The sequence below is a fragment of the Trachemys scripta genome, chromosome 14 (assembly GCF_013100865.1).
Source record: "Trachemys scripta elegans isolate TJP31775 chromosome 14, CAS_Tse_1.0, whole genome shotgun sequence".
In the NCBI taxonomy this organism is placed as follows: Eukaryota; Metazoa; Chordata; order Testudines; family Emydidae; genus Trachemys; species Trachemys scripta.
In genome coordinates, this window is record NC_048311.1 from 15,301,790 (window position 1) to 15,314,929 (window position 13,140).

Sequence of the window (13,140 nt, forward strand, 5' to 3'; positions counted from 1 at the left end):
TAAATGGGACGCTAAAGGTTTTTCAGGTTAAATTAGGTGCCCTTGTGCTTGCCTCCTGTAGTACAATCTGTAGAAGGAGGAAAATTACAGGTACCAGGCTGTTAACTTAAGCCTCGTCTACACTGGAAAGTCATACCAGTTTAATTGACTTGGTTAAAATCACACTTTAAGTTAAACCAGTACAACTTTCTCATGTAGACAACATCTTAGATGTTAACTCCTGGAGTTTTCACCACATTTGGCCCTTTGGGGAAAAGGTTTGCAAATGCTCAGAGACAGGCATGCAACTTTGAAACCCTATGGACTCTAGTGGTCTATGGAAGCTCCAGTGCTATTCTTGTATCTTTCAGGGTATACATGCTAAGCACTCCTGTGCTGTTCCTCATCCTCCCTCTTCCACCTAAGAGAGAACGCACTGAAAAGCCATGCTGTTCTTTTTTCTTCTCTCTCTTCTTTTCCAGGGGATGATAGAATTGGGGGAGGGGGAGTTAAGAATGACTACACCAGCTATTTGGTGTAGCTGCTTCTTGGCTTCACATCTTTTTTGAAATAGTTTTGCTTATTAGTAGGACTGTCTTCATGTACAAGTGACTTTTAAACAGATTTAGTTAATCTGGTGCAATAGATTGGGTGGATACTTTTAATTCAGTTTAAGACAGGCTTATTTTGCTTTAATTTCATTCCATTAGGAATAGATTTAAGCTAAACTGAAATAAGATGCTCATAACCAGAAATAAGAGTATCCACACAGGTTTTCAATGGATTAACTAAACTTCTGAAAGTTTTTGTGTTGACAGGTAAAAATCATTGTATGCTTTTAGAAAGAGCCTGGGTCTCCTCTCTTACAGCTGCACTGTTAAGGTGGGCACAATGGATCCATGATATCAGCATTATAATTTGACTACACTTTTTTGTGTGTCTCGTGTTTCTGTGGAGAGGTTTCCATGTAAGCATTCCATATTTATGCTCATTGTTACTATATGCCTTTTGATTTGCTCCCCTCAGCACTCCATGTTGCCCTAGATAAAGAGAATAACCAGTATTATATTATTTCCTGTTGAGAGAGAAAGAGAGAGAGGCAATCTGTCTGAAATAGTCTTTGCAGCACAGGAAATTTTTCTATTTATTACAGAACAGGCACGCTTTTTTTCTCTTATGCCTTGCTGGAATCCTCTAAAGGGCCAATACCACAGGCCAAAAAGATTGGCTGGTCTGCACATTCTTGCCCTTTTGGAGTTTTTTTTGTCTATGATTTATATTAGAATAGCATCTAGAGGGCCCAGATGTGGATTGAGGCCCTGTTTTTTGTAGGTTTCTAGAAACACAGTAAAAGTCAGTCCCTGGTCTAAAGAACTTGCAGTATTGGTTAATGACAAAAGGATGATGAAACAATAGGTGGGAATGCGGGAGGGAGGACAATGTAACAATAATACCAGAGTGTTCTACCATAGACTAGATGTGCATACAGTGTACACTTGAAGTAGTTCAGTATTTGCCTAGTTGTGATCAACTGGTGAAATTGCTAAATAAGGGTGATGTGTACACTAAGAACTGGACTGAGCCTACCAACCTATTTCATGTAGGCCAGCATAAAATGGTGGTTATATGTATTCATTATTAATTTGCTTCCGGGTTTGAACTAGTATTGTAGATTGACCAGTGTTTTAAACTAGTATTGTGAAAGTCCATTACAGTCCCCATAGGTAGAGAGTACACTATCCATGCTCAATCCTATTTAAGACAAGGAAGATTATGAAAACTGTGACTATTGAATTTTTAAATTTCTAATCAATACAACTGTAGTTTAAGTTAAAAAATCCCTGAGCATTATTTTAACGCTTTACTGAAGAATCCAGAGAGAACAGCACCAACAGTTACACTAGTTAGGAAAAAAATGTTATCTTTTTCTTCAGAGCATAAGATGATCACCAGTTGGAGTCAGTAAGAAATGTTCCTCATGGTATGCTACTGTATATGCCTTCTTTTTAAGCATTTGCCATTGGCTGTTGTTGGAGGCAGATTACTGGCCTAGATGGATTAATAATCTTTTCCTGTGTGTCAATTTTTATTGTCTTAGGGTAAAGACAACTAGAGCAGTGGTTCTCAAACAGGGGTCTGGGAATCCCTGGGGGGGGGGGGGAGGAGGAAAGACTGCGAGCAGATTTTAGGGCATCCACTGAAATAAACCATAGAGCAGGGCCAGCATTAGACTCACTGGGGCTCAGGGCAGAAAGCTGAAGCCCGAGCCCCACTGCTCCGGGCTGAAGCCAAAGCCCGAGCAACTTAGCTTCTGGAGGCTCCCAGTGATGTGAAACACTGGACAATTGCTTTGCTTGCTACCCCTAACACTGGCCCTGGCTAGTAATCTACTGAAAAACAGTTGTTTTAGCATTAGTGGGCCATGGAATTTTTATAGCATGTTTTGTGTAAGTGTGTGTGTGTGTGGGGGGGGGGGGGGGGTACCTCATAAGGAAAAAGGTTGAGAACTTCTGCTTTAGAGCAGAGTGTACATAGGCAAAAAGGAAGCACCCATGTAAAATATGTAGTCAAGTTTGCATCCAAAGTTTATCATGTACAAATAAATGTTTCTCTGCAGTCCACTTGGTCTTCAACTTGAATAACATCTCCCCACCCCCACCCCCAAGGAAATCCAAACCCCTCAAAGAGTTAAATTCCTGGCTGTCCATTTGCTATTCAGAACTGCAAATTACTGTACAGAATATCCTCACCAAATCCTGAGGAAATCACTTACACCCATAAAGGCAAAGAGTGGAGTGTCAAATATTTTTCTTCCTTTAGTTGCCTTATCCTGGAGAAATATATTTTTACACACATTGGTTGATGGTCTAGCATTTGGTCATATAAACACTATAAAATATGTAATTTACAGGTGGGAAAAAAAGATTGCCCCACTGTTACTACTTGAGTGCCTGTGGCTTGTAATTATGGAGCCATATTGTTAACACTAGTAGAGCTGCAGTTTTCTCCATCAGACTAAAGAGGGACGAAATCTATTTTAAAATGGGATGCTTCTCTAAGCAAAGGAAGCCATTCCATCACCAGAAACAGAAGGCCCAGAAGGAGGTGCAGGCATGAAGGACTTGGACCAAACTGTGGGCTCATTAAAGGTGGAAAGATCAAAATGAGGGGGATTGCATTCAGGAGATTGTTTTTCATAGATGTTTTGTGTTTTTAAAGAGTAAAGTTGTGTGTGTTTAAGAAATTCCTTTGCTTTGCTTTTTGTCTCCTTGCTTTATGCCACATGGTCCATAGTGGGATTAACTAGAAACCTGAGCACTCACAGCCAGGTAGTCTCAGGGGAATGCATTCAAGCAGTTGGGGGCTTGGGTGGGCTGAGAGCTGAGCCCAGGCTTCCAGTGTCTAGGTGACCAGACTGCAGGATTCCACTGCTCAAGAAGGATGTCAGACATGGGGCCTGTGCCTGGGGAGTACACCTGAAGGACCCAGAATCAGGAACAGTGATCAGTCACTGCCCAGACCCAGAGATCTTAGCAGCATGTGAGATGCAGTATTTGGATCACATTACAACAGACTGGTGTCTGTTGAGAGAGCAGGACTGGACCAGGTAGCCACAATACTTCAAAAATTCCTGTTTAAGGCATGTAAAACAAAACATTTTTCATAATAACGTAGATCTCCACTTGTGTGTCTCATTTAATCTTGACTACAGTATAATTTAAAAAATATGTTGTGATAAAAATAATTCTAAAGATATGTGTAACATTATCTCTTTACTTTCTCTTCAGTTGGCTTTGCTAAAAACCAAGCAGTAATACAGAGCTCTGGGACCTACCTCTGCTTTTTGGATTCTGTAAGTTGACTCTTTACATTTTATTTAGTTTTGTCAACAAAACACTTACCGTAGATTGTTTTTAATATGGTGGTTGATTTTTCTTAAGTCAAGATGTTTAAATGTTTTCTTAAGTCAAGTTGTTTCACACATGTTAAGTCCTAATTACAACTTTGTATTAATCTTTCAACCTTGTATATGGCTGCAGACTTTTTTACCTTCAGCTCTGATCCCATTAAATCCCAAGGCTGGGTCAGGTCAATATTTAGGCATTCTTTAGGCGTTCTCATGTCCCATGTGCTGCAGGAGAGATGGTGTTGATGATTCAGATTGAATGTAGTCAAGGTTGCATTTGATTGAATTTGAGTTGGAACTGAACCAGGCCTTTGTGTAGTAATAGGGGCACTATGCTACTGCTGGAAATGCAGTTTTTTTGATACAATGTAAAATCAAAGTCCTGATTGCTTGTGGTCTTTATAAAAAGTGTCATGAGATCTTTTAAGAATGGAGATGTTCATGCTAGAGTCCTGGCTAGATTTTTAACTCAGGTAATCACATTCTGATTCTATAAATTCCTCTTGCAATGTCAATTGGATGCAGTATTTTAAAAAAGTATCCTATATTGAACTCTTGATGCTAAATATTATTAAACAGCTGATATGTTTTACATCTGTTTATGGTCCAAGGAGTCTGCCAGTGATTTCCTCTCTCTGCCTTTCCATTCAAGAACTAAGTGTGGAATATGTTTTGCTGGCAGTAGCCTGCTTGACTAGTTGAAATATTGCTAATGCCATTTAGTACCATATTTAGTGACATAGTTACATGTTGCCTTTTTTATTTAATTTCATTATATTAAGGTTTATTCCAATTTCCCGCCTAAATAGATTTTTTTAAAGCGAGTTTGGTACCTGAGGAAGGTTGTGGAAAGTGACTTTTCAGAATGTGCATGTCAAATATCACACATGTATTCCAGAAGGGACAGTTTGAGCAGTTGGAGTTACAGATCTTATACGAATCCTTGGGTGTTTGGAGATCTCACTTCATTCACATAGCACAGAATTATTCATTTCAGTAGCTTGTACCCAAGTACAGTGCAAAAGTGTGTTTACCAGATCTCAGTGTTAGTTTCCTTACAGTTTCATTAGGAAGCAAATGTTAAAAAAGTAAGTCTGAGGAGATAAGTTCATTGTTCTAGATTTTGTTCACTTGCTAAACAACATTGTTTTTTAATCAGGTTATAGGTGTTTCATGTAAATTGTACTCATGAAGTGACTGATTAAGGCCTTCATCCTGCACGATTGCAGTCAATGGTAGTTTTCCAGTTGACTTTAGTGGGCTTCGGATCAGGCTCCATTTGTCTGAATGTGGGCAGGTTCAATGCAAACTGCTCCATGCATAACCAAATCTTACCCATCTTAACTTCTGTGAATAGTTCCATGAATTTGAGTCCTACTGACTTTTGGGGTTCAATGGCACTGCTTGCATGAGTGAAGCAAGCAAGATGTGACCCAAAATCAGTTATTTGCAAACCCCTAGGTATTCCAGCCTTAGACAGTTGCTCCACAGTGTGTAGCGTGGTTAAATGCTGGGGATTTAGGATGAAACCACCGCACCAATTTTTCTTGTGAGCTTAGCCAGCAAAAGCCCACGTCTCCAGAAGTAAAAAGTCTGTTGCACCATGTAGTGCAATGTCACTTCGGTGGAAAATACATATATATGTGATTCATTGAGGTAAATATCAGAGAGGATTATTCTGCCTCTTCCAGTTCAGACAAACATGGTTATAAATCAGGCGATTATAAATCAGGTCATTACTTATATTTTTTATTTGACATTGAAGAGGAGAGAAAGTGTGTGTGTGTGTGTGTGTGTGTGTGTGTGTAAAAAATCTCTTTTAAATGTATGAATTATTATTTACATGATTGCATGTATGTCATGTACCTTTACACTGCTGCATAATTTCCCTTCACTGGTTAGCTCTAGAGCAGGGGTCGGCAATGTTTGGCACGCGGCTCGCCAGGGTAAGCACCCTGGTGGGCCGGGCCAGTTTATTTACCTGCTGACGTGGCAGGTTTGGCCGATCGCGGCCCCCACTGGCCGCGGTTCGCCGTCCCGGGCCAATGGGGGCGGCGGGAAGCCGTGGCCAGCACATCCCTCGCCCGCGCCGCTTCCTGCCGCCCCCATTGGCCCGGGATGGCGAACCGCGGCCAGTGGGGGCCGCGATCGGCCAAACCTGCTGCGTCAACAGGTAAATAAACTGGCCCGGCCCGCTAGGGTGCTTACCCTGGCGAGCCGCGTGCCAAACGTTGCCAACCCCTGCTCTAGAGGGTAAAGTAATCTGTAGCAATCATTCACAAATATTAAGGATGAATAATATTTTTTTCCCCCAGATGTTGTAATGGATGGTTCAGATTTGGTGAAAGATTAATTTTGAAATGAATGTGTGCTGTATACATTTAGGACCATTTGAAGTGGTTCCAAACAAAAGTTTTATGGTCCCAGCTTGAAAAATAATTGAAAATAGGTAGAGAATATTGGTTCTTTGTTTAATTTCTACATATTTGCACTAACAACTAGATGTTTCAAAGGTGAAATCATTCTGAGCTAGCAAAACTCATGTCCCTGTATCCTAGAAGTTATACATCAAATGTGTTATTAAAGATAATGTTCTGCTATTTTTCTTTGTGGCTGCTATTGTTGGCTAAAAAAGATTAATATAGAGGGGATAAAATAATTGCAATAACTGCTACAAAACTAGGAATTGATCAGTATTCTGTCTGACAGTAGTTACTAGATACAAACACAGATGTTTCCAGCTGTGTGACTGAGCTGTCTGTGTCTGCTTCCATATGCCCCCTCACTTCTTAGGTTCAGTTCACCAGCCCAGTATCAAGTTATTTAGAAAAGAATGTTGATATCAGGCATGTGGAATGAGCTGCATTATTGCCAAGAAATTGATTTTCAGATTTGCATTCATAGTTGCAGGTTCTGGGTTAATACAGAGCAGGTTACATAATTCATTATGCATTTAGTGTATGTGAAGAGAGAATGTATTGTGTTTTTTAGGACTTCTTGCTTGTGTATCTTTGAGGAAGTATTGACTCCAGAGAAAACTGTTCACTTGCTATCTCAGCTGGAGTCAAGCTGCTTATATCTTGAAGCACCAGTAGCTTTGTGATGACAGTGAATTGGGAAGAAACATGACAAAAGAGGATACAAGGCTCAAAATTTTCAGAATTTGATCAGCCCATTCTTGTGTTAAGTGCTGGTTATTTGACTAAAAACTAATATGTTTTTGTTTTCTGCTGTAACCGTTGTTCTTCTTTGAGTGCTTGTTCATGTCGATTCCAAAGTAGGTGTGTGTGCACTGTGTGCACAGTTTCTGAAAGGTTTTTTTCCCTTAACGATATCTGTCGGGTTAGTCCAGGCATTCCCTGGAGTCATGCCGTCATGGCGCCGCATATATAGCACTGCTGACCTGCTGCCTTTTCAATTTCTTCCTACTGCCACTGACGGTTAGCCGGAACGTCGTTTCTCTCTTGCTTCTGCAAGGGTTTCCCTAGTGGTTGACTTGTAGTTACCTGTAAATAGTTAAAATAGTTAGTTTCTTATTTAGTCTTAGTGTACTTGTTAGATTACTTACAGCCCTGTTCATTGGGGGCAACCCCTCTTCCCCAGAACTGAGGTATGTCTCGGGGTTTAAACAGTGCGTGGCTTGTAATAAGCCTATACCAAGGAGCTACCCTCACACTTCTTGTCTGAAGTGTCTGAGGGAATCCCATCAAAAAGAGTGCTGTAAGATCTGCAGGGGATTTTGCCCCAGAACCCAGAAGGAGAGGGACCAAAGATTAAAATTTCTCCTGATGGAGGCAGCCCTTTGCCCTCACTTGGAGCTGAGTTCGGCTGAACTAGCACCCAGCGTATCAACATCAGTGTGGCGTGCACCAGCGTCTACGAGGGAGACCTCGGCACCGAGAAGGGACTCTAGCTCCAGAGACTCTCGGTACTGATAGGGTTCTCCGATACAGAGGGACTCCATCCACGGCTCAGTCTGGCACTGCTCCCATTCTCCAGTACCCTGTAAGATCCCAGGAGATCTGCAGGCCGCCATCATACAGCGGGCCAGAGATGATGCAGCATTTGGCGGAGTGGTACTACAATCTGTGAATCAATGAACTCCGACCCCTCCTTCTAGGAAATGCTTGGGAGTCACCTACTTGGAATGGACATGAGCAAGCACTTGAAGAAAAAATGGTTACCTGCCTTTTTGTAACTATTGTTCTTTGAGATGTGTTGCTCATGTCCATTCCAAGACCCACCCACCTACTCCTCTGTCGGGGCCAGACAGCAAGAAGAAACTGAAGAGGTGGCGGTTTGGCAGGGCCCTCTATGCAGTGCCATGATGGCAGGACTCCATGTAACACTGAGCATATGGCTGCATATATTTGTTGACTAACTAGCAGTAAAGGGTCAATACTAGCTACATTACTATTAGACAGAGGGTGTTTGGGGATTTCCTCCAATGCTCTCCACTCCCATTCTCCATCCATTGTATTGTAATTTAAACAAATTACCAAAATAATATAAACCAGTGTGATTATATTGTGTTATTTTGACAAATAAAATATGCAGAATTTTGCAGAATTTTATAAAATTGTGTGCAGAATTTTTAACTTTTTAGTGCAGAATTCCCTCAGGAGTAAGTATTTTTGCTCTGTCAAATCAGTGCTCTAAAGCTTAGGTAAAGAAGCAATGATCAGACTTCTATTGTAGATTCATTTATATTTTGGGGTTTTGTAATCTATTCACTCTCCCTCCACCAAAAAAACCCAACAAAACTTTGACACGTGCTAAGGCAAGCTACATTTCAAAATAGACAGAAAACAGGGTGGAAGCAATTTTAATCCCCATTACCACCTGTGCAGCGATATGGAGTGAGCTGTACACTGTTGCCACTACTCATAAGCATTAAGAAAGAAAGGTCAATTGAGGACACATTATGCGTTCAATGATCTATAAAAGAATAAACTTTTTACTAAAACTTTTCAAATGTTTTTAAAATTGGAATACTTTTGTTTAGAACAGAGGTGGGCAAACTATGGCCCGTGGGCCACATCCAGCCCGCGGGACCCTCCTGCCCGGCCCCTGAGTTTCCGTCTGGGGAGACTAGCCCCCGGTCCCTCCCCTGTAGTTCCCCCTCCCCCGCAGCCTCAGCTCGCTCCGCCACCAGCGCAATGCTCTGGGCAGCGGGGATGCGAGCTCCTGGGGCAGCACAGCTGAAGAGCCCAGCCTGATCCAGTGCTCTGTGCTGCGCAGTGGCAATGGTGTGCCCGACTCCAGCCGGGCGGTGTGGCTGTAGTGCCACCTGCCACCAGTGCTCCAGGCAGCGCGGTTAGGGAGCAGGGGGGGTTGGATAGAGGGCAGGGGAGTTTGGGGGTGTGGGCAGGGGGCGGGGGTGTGGATAGGGGTTGGGGCGGTCAGAGAGCAGGGAACGGGTGGTTTGGGGGCAGGGGTTCCAGGGGGCCCATCAGGAATGAGAGGAGGGGTTGGATGGGGTGACGGGGGGCAGTCAGGGGCAGGGGTTCTGGAGGCAGTCAGGGGAAAAGGGAGAAAGGGTGGTTGGATGGGGCAGGAGTCCCGGGGTGGGGGGTGGATAGGGGATGGGAGCCGGGCCACAGCCCCCTCACCTAATGGGCCCTCCATACAATTTCTGAAGCCCGATGTGGCCCTCAGGCCAAAAAGTTTGTCCGCCCCTGGTTTAGAATGTAAGAGGTTAACCATATAATTTAAAACAATAAAAAAAGCAGACATTTAGTTCAACTATTTAAAATACTTTCTAATAATCTCATAGATTTATAGATGTTTTTCAGTGCCTATAGGAAGTTGAGTTTATTTTTAAGTACATACTATGAGGAGGGTGTAGTTGATTTTCCCATATGCTAATTAGGCAAATTCAAACCTTATCCTAAATACTAAAATAAATGTAGGAGGCAAAATATAAAATACATTAATTAAACAAATGAAAGTAGTGGAATTTGTAAGTGACTATTTTAGCATTAACCTTTGGTTTCATTCTTAATTTAGCACTTAAAATGAAATTGTTCCTTCTTCATTAAGATTGACCTTGTATTACAAAACAGAATATATTTTACATGTTGAATTGTTATGTTCAATCAAAAAAGTGGAGAAAAATTAAATTCTTCAGCGGGTTAGCACTCTGTAGTTTAGTGCAGTCCAGGCAGATTATGTATCGATGTGGCTAATAAATGCTTGTCATTTTGAATTTGTCCAGACTGATTTAAGAAAAAAATACTTAAAAAGAGACAACTTTAAATAATGTCCTGAAGTTCAGACTTTTTCTTCTGAAGTTTTTCTTTTTTCTACCAAACAGTGAAATAAAAACAAATAATTTTCTCAGTCAGCAATGTTTGTTTTGTTTTTAAGTGCAGTGTCTTTTGCTGTAAGGAAAACAGTTATCTGCTATAATTCGCTTTGGATATTTAGCAGCATCTGTAAGTATTCCAAGTGTAAGAACTTGTGGAACTTCACTGAAGCAAGCCAACCTTCTGCGGAAGGGATATAGCTGATATGAGCACGAGCAAGCAGAGTGCCTGTCTGTCTGAAAGGTGATGGAGATCACGGGCCCCCCAAAGGCAGAAACACATCTGGGCTTGTTTAGAAATCCCTGTTGTCTTTTCATGTGGAATAAAGACCTTTTCATTCTCCCATCTTTCAGCAAATTGCTTCTCTGCTTAAAATGGACTATGGAGAACAGGAAGCATGTTTGTAATCAACAAAATTCATATAAATTCTGGGTTATTTTGAGCACCTATTAAAGGATTCTATTTTTGGTTTGATGCCTTGCTTATTGCTACTTAAATAGTTATTTGACAGCATTTATATTATACCTATATATATTTACAATAAACCACATATTATCTGACATCTTTTCATTGAATTTGTCAGTTTGTTATATGTGATTATTTTTAATAACATTTTCAGATATTTATGTGAGACTTTTTTATTAACTTGTAGCAACCATTTTTGAATATGTAATAAATCGAGGTGTACACTATTGACATAATTGAAAGTGCAATGTCCCTCAGGGCTGGAAACTATTCTTTTTCTATTGTTTCCATTTTATTTGTTAAGAAGCAATGTATAAATATTTCCCTTTTAGCAGGGAAAATTAATTTGTGAACTTTTTTCTAAAGGGTATGAAAAGCACGATTAGAATGTTATGACTAAGAGCTTACATTAGAAATATACATTTCATCCCAAAAGATTCCATGGTTCGTGCAAATTGGAGTCATTTAACTTAAATTCAGACCCATTCAAGTAAAACGGGGCAGTTTGTTAACAGCACGTAAGAGTTTTTAGGACAGGAAGTGAGGAATTTCACATCTGGTTGAAAGTGCACGGAACATTTAAATGGGTAGAATCTTAATACTAACTTTGACTATGACACTAGTTCCATTTTGGAAAAAAGTGGCTTGAGATGCTTAATGCCCACCAATGATATTGATGGATTTGATCACATTGAGCATCACATATCGCTTTGCTGAAGTAAAATATGACTGCCATATTTGCTGTGAGATTTTTCTCATAGTTAATCTACTCCTTGTGAGCCCTTACTGTTTTGAATCCGTAACATATTCTAAGGACTAATTTAATTGTTTACTGTGATCTGTGTATCAGTTTATGATCCAGTCCATAGCAATGAGGAGCATTTTGCAGTGCTCCTAGAGCAGTTTGGAGAGTCACAATCTCTCTCCCAGACTCCCCACCACTCTTTGACATGCTGGCTGATACAAGGAAGTAAAGGGGTGCTTTATACCCTCTGTACTCCCTTGCACTCCTGCACAGGAGGGGCCACAATCTGGGCCAGTATCAGCAGAGAGCAGGTGAGAGGAATGCAGTGACTTGAATATGGAATGTAAACACATACATTTGGAAAGTGCAGTGAGACTTGTAGCAAACTATTGTGCTGGAGAGGATGAAGGTGCTTCTGTCCATTGTTGAATTAGTTTGATGTGCACAAGTCAATTTAAAATCTTCTGGCATAACCGTATAACCTAGGTTAAAACTGTTGTTGAAAAACAGTTTTCAATGGCAACTTCAGAGGGGTAGCCTTGAAACTAGTTATCCTGTCAACAATTAGAATTGAATCACTGAGAGTATTTCATATAATTCAGGGTACCTCAGAACTGAAAAATGTCAGCAAATTGGAGGGAATTCAGAGAAATATGCAACTGAAGGGGCTACAGCGCGGGTGGGCAAACTTTGTGGCCTGAGGGTCACATCTGGGTGGGGAAATTCCATGCAGGGCTGGGGCAGGGGCTTGCGATGTGGGAGGGAGTGTGGGATGTGGTATGGTGTGCAGGAAGGGGCTCAGAGCAGGGGGTTGGGGTGCAGGAGCGGTTCGGGGTGCGGGCTTCGGCCCGGCACCGCTTACCTTGAGGGGCTCTGGGGTGGCAGCAGCGTGCAGTGGGGTTAAGGCAGGCTTCCTGCCTGCCCTGGCCCCACGCTGCTCCCAGCAGCGGCCGGCACCACGTCCCTGGGGGATGTGGGGGGGTGGCAGAGGGCTCCATGTGCTGCCCTCGCCTGCGGGTACCTCCCCCAAAGCTCCCATTGGCCATGGTTATATATATTTATATGGAGATATACCTATCTCATAGAACTGGAAGGGACCCTGAAAGGTCATCGAGTCCAGCACCCTGCCAACACAAGCAGGACCAAGTACTGATTTTGCCCCAGATCCCTAAGTGGCCCCCTCAAGGATTGAACTCGCAACCCTGGAATTAGCAGGCCAATGCTCAAACCATTGAGCTATCCCTCTCCCCATTCCCAGCCAATGGGAGCTGTGGGGGGCGGTGCCTGCAGGCGAGGCAGTGTGCGGAGCCCTCTGCCCCACCTCCTCCCCCAGGGGCCGCAGGGATGTGGTGTCTGCTGCTTCTGGGAGCAGCGTGGGGCCAGGGCAGGCAGGGAGCCTGCCTTAACCCTGCGGTGCCACGGTGGTGGCAATCCCACGGGCCAGATTCAGCCCGTGGGCTGTAGTTTGCCCACCCCTGGGCTACAGGATTGACTTAGAAAATAAAAAATGGACCATCAATGATGGATGCAGTAATGTTATTGGAAGGACATGAAAACCAGTATTTGAAGTTTGAAAACAGTAATGAGGAAGAGGAATTGTTTGGAGTGATCTAGGGATATAAATAGGAGTAATGGGATGAAACTGAGCAAAGGAAATGTTAAATTGGCTGTAAAGAAAATATTTCTGAAAATGAGATCTCAGACTGTGCAGTAATCTCTTAAGGGAGTGGTCGAAG

General features: G+C 42.2%; 1 protein-coding gene across 6 annotated transcripts in view; it reads left to right on the forward strand.

Moving 5' to 3' along the window:
• Positions 1–13,140, forward strand: part of B3GNTL1 (UDP-GlcNAc:betaGal beta-1,3-N-acetylglucosaminyltransferase like 1) — a 353,698-nt gene that overhangs the window by 15,267 nt on the left and 325,291 nt on the right. For all 6 annotated transcript variants that reach the window (XM_034789912.1, XM_034789918.1, XM_034789917.1 and 3 more), the window contains one exon: positions 3,768–3,832. In XM_034789912.1, the coding sequence (XP_034645803.1) occupies positions 3,768–3,832 (65 nt within the window). The remainder of the gene's footprint in view (positions 1–3,767; positions 3,833–13,140) is intronic.